Source organism: Oratosquilla oratoria, chromosome 12 (genome assembly GCF_046742065.1).
Source record: "Oratosquilla oratoria isolate Oo_2021 chromosome 12, ASM4674206v1, whole genome shotgun sequence".
Taxonomy (NCBI): domain Eukaryota; kingdom Metazoa; phylum Arthropoda; class Malacostraca; order Stomatopoda; family Squillidae; genus Oratosquilla; species Oratosquilla oratoria.
The window spans coordinates 67,492,489-67,501,862 of NC_134788.1; the positions used below are offsets into that span (position 1 = coordinate 67,492,489).

Sequence of the window (9,374 nt, forward strand, 5' to 3'; positions counted from 1 at the left end):
TAAGAATAAGTAATAACCTAGATACACATCTTACCAGGTATCTGGGAAATTTTGGGTATCAAGTACAACTTGTAATTCACGAAACTCAACCCATACACACACACACACACACACACACACACACACACACACACACACACACATATATATATATATATATATATATGTATATATATATATATATATATGTATATATATATATATATATATGTATATATATATATATATATATATATATATACATTTGACCATTAAATATGATTCTCTTCAGCATATACATTCAAGGTGAGAAAAACACATATATGTCAGGTGTCAATATACTTTATCAATCTCCAGTGGTTTGTAATTCCATTCCCATGATGGCTACTCTAGTGTGGTTTATCATAAGGTTATCAATTAACCCATTCAACTCACGTCAGCCGCTTGTGGTGTAGATACGAAAAACCGGATATGGTAGGCCTCGCGCCGGCCCGTACATCCGAATATCATCTGATGCGGCTTGACCGTGCGAGGACTGACATCATATTTTTCTGGTGTTTGATCAAACATTTTGGTGTTTTATGATTTTTTGTTTTATTTGACCAGAAGACAAGACATCTTGTCATCGGAGTTTAAAGGGTTAAGGTTGCATTTGTGAAAAAGCTACAGTGCGCAATTCACAGTGAAAAGGATCTTCTCCAGTGTGGGTCCTTATATGCTCTTCCAGGTGACCCTTTGACATGGATCACACTAGAAAGGCCTCTCTCTAGTGTGGGTCATCATATGTCTTGTTAGAGTACCACTTCACGAAGAAGATGCCTCACACAAGCCAAAATTAAAAGGTTTCTCTCTTGTGTGGGTCCTCATATGCCTTTTGAGATTACTCTTTACCGAGAAGGCTGCATCACACAGGTCACAATGGAAAGGCTTCTCTCCTGTGTGGGTCATGATATGATGCTTCAGAATATTACTTTGTGTGAAAGCTGAATCACACTTGTCACAATGGAAAGGCTTTTCTCCAGTATGTGTGAACATGTGATTCCTCAGTGTATTCTTTAGTGAGAAAGCTCTATCGCAAACCCCACACACGAATGGCTTTTCTCTTGTATGGGTATTTCTATGCTGTTTCAGTGTATCTTTTCGTGAGAAAGCTGCATCACAATGGTCACACTGAAAAGGTTTTTCTCCAGTATGTGTAAACATATGATTCATCAGTGTTCTTTTGTGTGAGAAAGCTCCATCGCAAACCCCACACACAAAAGGTTTTTCTCCTGTGTGAGTGTTTCTATGCTCTTTCAGATGATGATTTCTTGAGAAGGTTGCATCACATACATTGCAGTGGAAAGGCTTTGTTCCTGTGTGGGTCATCATATATCTATTCAGACTACCCTTCAGTGAGACAGCAGCATCACACGGGTTGTCCTGCCAAAGAAGCAAAATATACTTTAGTGGCACATATTTCTATTCATAACTGATGATTTACTTTATAGATTAGATGTCTGAATAAAAATATTATTAAATAGATTTATTTTGGATGCAGGTCATCTTCTACCCATAGGTCTACTGTGAACAACATTACATCATATGTTGGAATCCATGTAACTATCATCTAACACTTTAATATATTCACTTTTCTAAGATGCTAAGTTCATCTCAAGCTATCATTTGTGATGAAAACACTTTAGCTGGTTAACATCTTGGCAGCATCACAACTAAATATCACATCAAAGTATGTTCCAAGTTGTCATATTTTACACTAATAATAATTAAGTTATCAGTTGATTACTTAAATCTACCATGGAAGTGAATGAAATATACTGGTGGTAGTATGTTTGTATATACCAATCAATTGATTCATTGCCCTAGACTCTCTTGCAGAAGATCTGCAGCCTCCAGGAAACCAGTAACAGCTTCAAGACAGGACTATAATTAACTTAAAGAAGAAACATTGTATTCTTTTTTTAGGGGAGTCAGTGTTGAGCATTGTAGTATGAAGTGTCTTGTATATATTGCTTGGTGGATACATCTGCGGTACTTTCAATCTGTGGCCAGAGCTATTCTGTGTTGTTACTGTGTCAATGACTATGGGAATCTGTGTACAGGCATGTTAGAGAGGTTCTGGTCTAGGGTGTGAGGGTTTTCTCTGGGACTCATACCTAGGTTTTTTTTTTGTGTTTTTTTGAGTACTGAAATAGATGGACTTCCTTGAAGGGCTTTTGAAATCATCTGGGTGAGAATGTGTTTCAGTGTGAATGTCTAGTATATATATATATATATATGTATATATACATATATATACGTATATATAAACATATATATATATATATATATACAGTCAAACCTCGGTTATCGAACGCTTCTGTTCTCGACCAAATCGGTTTTCGACCAAAAAGTTCGAGAATTTTACGTCTCAGAACTCGACCAAATTTCGGCTCTCGAACAAACCGAAAGAAGCCGAGCGTACCCGAACGCGGCTCACTCGCGAGCCGAGAGAACTCGAACGCCAAGGACGCTTCCTCCGTAGCGCATTTGCGATCAAAGTTCATTCCGAGCAGACGTGTTCGTTCTTATTTACGTAAATCTGACTTTTTTTCATCTTTGCATCGTGTATTAGCCCCAAATCATGGGTCCAAAGAAAGCAAGTTCAAGTGGTGAAGAAAAGAGGAAAGTAGTGCGCAAAACTATTGAATTTAAAAAAGAATTACTAGCGAAATATGAATCTGGCGTTCGTGTGTCTGCGTTGGCTAAGGAGTTTGGGATGGCGAAATCGACGATAAGCACCATCCTAAAAAATAAAGACCAGGTTAAAGCAAGTGATGTGGCTAAAGGATCAAGTGTTTTTAGCAAACAAAGGCCACAGGTATTGGAGGAAGTGGAGAAACTTTTGCTGATTTTCGTAAATGAGAAACAGTTAGCAGGTGATACTCTTAGTGAAGATGCAATTTGTGCCAAAGCAAGACAATTGTATGAAGATTTGATAAAAAAAAAAAAAGATCCTAGCATTATTCCGGAAGGGTTTGATTTTAAAGCAAGCAGAGGGTGGTTTGAAAAGTTTAAGAAAAGAAGTGGGATACACTTATTTATGGTAAACAGTATACAGTGCAGTTTATGGTGTAAAATAGTAAAAAAAAAAAAAAAAAATTAGAAAAAGTTGTTTTTTAGACTTGGAACGGATTAAAATTATTTACATTGATTATAATGGGAAAAATTGTTTCGGTTTTCGAACAAATCGCTTTTCGAACAGCCTTCTCGAACGGATTATGTTCGAAAACCGAGGTTTGACTGTATATATATATATATATATATATATATATATATATATATATATATATATATATATATATATATATATACATATACATATATATATGCGAATAAATCACAAAAACATGTGAAAATGTCTTAAATAGACGAAAATGTTTAGTCACCTTTCATTCTATTTTCCAAGTGGTTTTATTACACACACACATAATATCTATATATATATATATATATATATATATATATATGTATATATATATATATATATATATATATATATATACTGACTTCATGATTATTTACACGCAGGTCAGGGTTCAAATCCCTTAGCAGAGCTTCTAACAATGTTCAATCTGTCTTTAACATACACAACATATATATATATATATATATATTATATATATATATATATATATATATATATATGTATAGTTGTATTTTATGGGAAGGGGAGCTATGCTCGTGGTGTCCCATCTTCATATCTCATTTTATCTAGACTGTTTTTAAATTCATGTATTGTTTTTGCACACACCACTTTCTCTTCTAACTTGTTCCAAATGTCTATTACTCTGTGGGGAAAGCTGTTCTTTTTCAGATCTCTTCTATAGCTGTCTTTCTTGATTCTCTTTCCATGTCTTCTTGTATTTCTACCATCCCATTTTATTAGATCCTCTCTATCAGTTTCTATGCCTTTCATGATTCTATAGTTATCAAATCTCCTCACTCTCTTCTTTGCTCTAATGTCTGTAGCTCAAGTTTTGCTAGTCTCTCTTCATATGATAGTTCTAAGAGTGTTGATGTCAATTTTGTAATTGCTCTTTGTATTCTTTCAAGTTTTTGTTAGATATTTTTTGTACTTGGTGACCATGTCGTCGCTGCATATTCCAATCTTGGTCTTATCAAAGTGACTAGTACTTTCTTCACCATTTCTTCATCCAGGTATGTAAATACCACTTTGATTGTTCTTATTAGATTATAAGTTTCTCCAAAAATCTTGTTTATATGTTTCTCAGGGGACATACTATTCATAATAATGACTCCCAGGTCTTTCTCATTTTCTACTTTTTTTTATTTCTTCTTCCAATTCATATCATCCCACTATTCTTTTTTTGCTTCTTCCAAATTCCATTATACTACACTTCTTAATATTGAATTCCATCTCCCACTTCCTACTCCATTCCCATACTTTAGATCACTCTGTAGCAACTCACAATCTTCTTCAGTGTTCACTTTTTTTCAACAATTTTGCATCATCTGCAAAAAGGCTCATATAACTTTCAATTCCTTTATCCATATCATTGATATATATAGCAAACATTATTGGGGCCAAAACTGTTCCTTGTGGAACACCACTTATAACTTCATCCCAATTAGAGTGTTTGTCTCATCACTACTCTCATTTTTCTTTCATGCAAGAAGTCTTCCATTCACTTCAGCAGTTTGTCCTGTATTCCTCCTGCAGTTTCTAATTTCTTAAGCAACTTATATGGCACCTTATCAAAAGCTTTTTTTTAGGTCTAGAAATGCACAATCAGCCCATCCATCTTTCTTCTATTACATCTATTAGTCTTGAATAGAAACACATTAAGTTTGTGATAAATGATCATCCTTGTCTGAATCCAAATTGCCTTGGGTACATTGTTTTTTCCCAAATGCCTTACCCATCTACTTTTGATAATTCTTTCACAAATTTTTGCTACTGTACTTGTTAGAGAGACCGGTCTATAGTTAGTAGGGTCTTCTTTGTTTCCCCCTTTATATATTGGTACTATATTTGCTATTTTCCAATCTTTTGGAACTTTTCCTTCTTTCAATTAACTATTTATTAGGCAATGTATTTTGTCTGTTAGTTCATTCCTGCATTCTCTTAAAATCCAGTTTGCTATTTCATCTGATCCATGCAATTTTCTGACATCAAGATTACTCAAATGTTTCATTATTTCATTCCTTGATACTTCTATCTCTTTCATAGGGGGGACTTTCTCCTTCCATTCTATATCTCTAGGTTGCATGTTCTCTCTTGTAAACACTGATTTAAAATGTTTGTTCATAATTTCTGCTATTTCTATTTCCTCTGTGTATTCAACCCTCCTTGTTGTAGTTTCTCTAATTCTTGTTTGTTTTTCAGTTTATTGTTTACATATCTGTGAAATAGATTTGATTGATCTTTACACTTTTCTATGACATCTTTTTTATATTTTCTCTTTTCTTCTCTGCACACTTGTACATATTCATTTCTACAACTAGTATATATTTTCCATTTTCAGGTCTTTTGTCTTTTTTTTCTATTTTATCCAAGCTTTATCTCTTTTGTCTTTTAACTCCCTACATCTTTTGTTGTACCGGCAATTTACACATTCTTTTTCTTGATTTTGTCTTGGGATATACTTTTCCACTCCTTCCTTTATAGATTTTTGTCAAAATATTCCATTTCTCTTCTACTGTTGTTTTCCCCTTATGTATTCTTTCCCAGTCTGTTTTTTGAAAGAATTCTCTTAATTTGTCAAAATTTGTTTTTTCATACATCAATCTTCCCTTTCTATATTGCTCTTTTTTTTTCTTTTATGTGTTTTTCCTCATTTAGTTCCACTTCAACCACTATGTGGTCACTTTTACTTATTAGTGTCTTATATTCAATCTTGTCCACTATTTCAGGTTCTGATGTGTTTATTAGGTCCAGTCTTGATGGTTCTTCCTCATTTCTATACCTAGTATTCTCTTGAATCCATTGCGTCATTGTATGTTCTATAATCATATCAAATAGTACATTTCCCCATAGGTCATCTCCACCCTTTGCTGTCATCTCTTCCCAGCAGATTTCTTTACAATTAAAGTCACCCATTATAACTATTCGTCCTCCATCTTCCATTATCTTATGTAGTGTTTTCCTTGTGTCTTCTAACATACTTTTGTGTTCTCTCTCTTCCCACGAGGCCGTTTTAGGAGGCACATAATTTACTACAAACTTCCTGCTCTTCTCATCCCTGTCCTCCACTTCCATCATAATCATTTCTATTCTATTCTTTCCATATGTGACTTTCCTCACATTTATATCCTTCTTAGTCAGAAACATAATTCCATTCCCTTTTTTTACCTCTCTGTTTCTTATCCAATAATTATATGCACCATGTCCTTCACTGTTGGGTGGTAGTGGACCTTTCAATTTTGTCCCTACAATTCCCATCATGTCTGGTTCTTTTTCCTTCAGATAATCATTCAGTTCGTTCAAGCCTGTTATTAAGCCATCTATATTTGTGTAAGACACTTAATTTTCTGTTACTTCCATTGTGTTTTCCGTTTCCCTTCTGTTTTCCTCTGCTATGAACCATTTCCTCACTTTCATATTCACTACTCTCCAATAGAATTTCTCTTTTTCTGTCTCTGTTCTTCTCTCGTTTTTTCTTTAGCTTCTAGTCTTTTTGTCTTTTTGTCTTTTTATCCTCTTTTTCCTCTTTATTCATTTCTCTTTTTATCCATATCTTTTTATATTGCTTACTGTCTGCTAGTTTCCCCCACCCCCATGAGGGAAAAAATAATAACACAAAATTAAATAATGGATCAATTAACAAACCTTGATGTTATGAAATCACATGGCCCATATAGAATTGCAAATTGGGTACTAAAAGAATGTAAAGAAAAACTACTGGACAAAATATATATGTTACTCACTCAAAGAAGGAAAAATACCAAAGGACTGGAAAAATGCCAATATTGCACCAATATATTAAGGAGGAAACAAGGAAGCCCCAACAGATTACTGACCAATTTCCCTTAGAAGCATTGTAGCCAAAATTTGTGAAAAAGTTATTAGGAATAGATGGAGTTCCACATGGTTCAGTATTGGCTCCAGTAATGTCTACTATTTATGTGAATGACATGGACGAGGGTGTGGAATGTTACATGAGCTTCTTTGCAGATAACTCAAACTTGTTAAAGTGAGTACGGAAATGGACTATGACTCACTGCAGAGAGATCTGAACAGGGTTTGGGAATGGAGTTAGAAGTGGGAATGCTTTCAACATTAAAAAATGTAGCATAATGGAGTTTGGAAATAGTAAAGAAAGAATATTAGGACAATATAAGATTAGTGAAAAGGAAGTAAAGAAAGTGGGACCTGAGAAAGACCTGGGAGTAATCATCACAAAAGATGTGTCCCCTAATAAACATATAAACAAAATTATCATTGAAACCCATAACTTGCTAAGATCAATAAAAGTGGCTTTTACTTACTTGGATGAAAAAATGGTGGAGAAAATACTAGTCACACTGATAAGGCCAAAATTAGAGTATGCAGTGACAATATGGTCACCCAGTACTAAAAAGAATATAAGGAAGATTGAGAGAATCCAGAGAGCAACTACAAAGATGGCCCCAACCCAATCAAAACTGTCATGAAAAAAGATTGCCAAAACTAGAATTACTAACTCTGGAACAAAGAGAAAGAGGTGACTTGCTGACCATCTACAGAATTATGAGAGGTATAGAAGTCCTTAATAGAAAAGACTTGTTAAATTGGGATAAGAGAAATGCAAGAGGACATGGGAGATCAAAAAGGACAGTTATAGAAGCGACCTGAAAAAGAACAGCTTTTCCCACAGACTGGTGGATGTATGGAACATAGTAGACGAAACAATAGTGTGTGCAAAAACAATACAAGAATTTAAGAACAAATTAGATATGGCGAGATACAGAAACAGGACACCATGAGTGTAGTTTCATTTCCATAAGATACAACTAAATAAATACACACACACACACATATATACATATATGTACATACATATATATATATACATATATATATATATATTATATATATATTCATATACATACACACACTGTATATATTTACATATATACATACACATTGCTTTGTCATCGGAGAGGAAGGAGGGTCAGTGATTGAGCTCTGACTTAGTGCTTTGTTGGATTCAGGAAAAACGCCTTGTTGTTTTTTGAGATGTAGCATTGTGTTCTCAAGTGACCGGTAAGGTATCTAATCCAGTACTTGAATAAGTATAGTTTTAGCACAAAATGGAGGAAAGTAAAGAAAAAAAATCAATGAACCTACAGAGGATTAGATATGAGTAGAGTGGAGTCACCACTGGGAATAATCCCTAAGAGAACGCGTATAAACGTCACTCCGAAGACAACTCAGAGGTATAAAAGTAAAAAAAGATTCGGGATTTCAGAGGGAAAGGGGGGCAATAGAAAAAAATTATGAACATGGAAAGATAAACCAGGATTGGCAGAGCACTTAGGAATCGAGACATCAACGACTTGGTAGATGAATTAATTGATTTAAAATTAGACCATAGGGCTTTGCAATTAGAGATGTCAAACCTATGTAGAACCAACGATGAGATAATCAGTGAATTAAACGATCTAAAAAGCGAACTATGATTACAAGAAAAAATGAAAGGAAAATGAGGATAGAAACAAAAATGAAGAACTAAAGAAAGGGGTCAAAGAACAATTACAAGCAGTGACCGAAAAGATGGGAGAATCAAAGAGACAGACCTTATTGAAATAAAAAATCAGTGGAAACAGGTATGTGAAGATAAAAAAAAACTCTTTCAAAGAAATTGTACAACAGCAGATAAAAGAGAATGCAAAAGAAACAGTAATTAAGGTAATCAAAGAATAGGAAAACTGGGTGAGAGACACATTGGATAAAAAGAAGTGCATTGTGGTTTACGGTATCAAAGAAAAACATAATGTACACAAATACCAAAGAGAAAAAGAGAAATTGCAAAGGAAATACTGAAAATGGTTCAGGATGAGGGCCAAGATTTGAGAAGGAAATCAACGATGTGCATAAGATGGGTACATACCGTACTCTAAAGGAAAAAACTATAGGGCAATGAAAATCAAACTAAGGACTCAAATGATAGCTGAAGAGATACTATCAAAAGCGGCAAAACTAGCAAACAGTGAAAATGACAAAAACGTGTGGATAAAAAGGAAATGAACAATGAAGAAATAGAAAAAGATAGGGCATTAAGAAATGAAAATAGGAAAAAAAAAGAAAAAAACCGAGAGAAGATCGGAGACTAATTTTTTTTGTTTTTTTCTGGAGAGTACTTGACCTGAGACTAAAAAAATGGTACATCAGAAAAATGGAAACATAAACC

General features: G+C 34.2%; 1 protein-coding gene across 1 annotated transcript in view; it reads right to left on the reverse strand.

Annotated features, from left to right (window-relative positions):
• Window positions 1-320: 320 nt before the first annotated feature.
• LOC143032072 (uncharacterized) overlaps window positions 321-9,374 on the reverse strand; it is a 24,075-nt gene continuing 15,021 nt past the window's right edge. The window contains exons 2-3 of the mRNA XM_076196538.1: window positions 2,015-2,071; window positions 321-1,401 (exon numbers count right to left, since the gene is read on the reverse strand). Of these exons, the coding sequence (XP_076052653.1) occupies window positions 784-1,401; window positions 2,015-2,071 (675 nt within the window). The 3' untranslated portion in view covers window positions 321-783. The remainder of the gene's footprint in view (window positions 1,402-2,014; window positions 2,072-9,374) is intronic.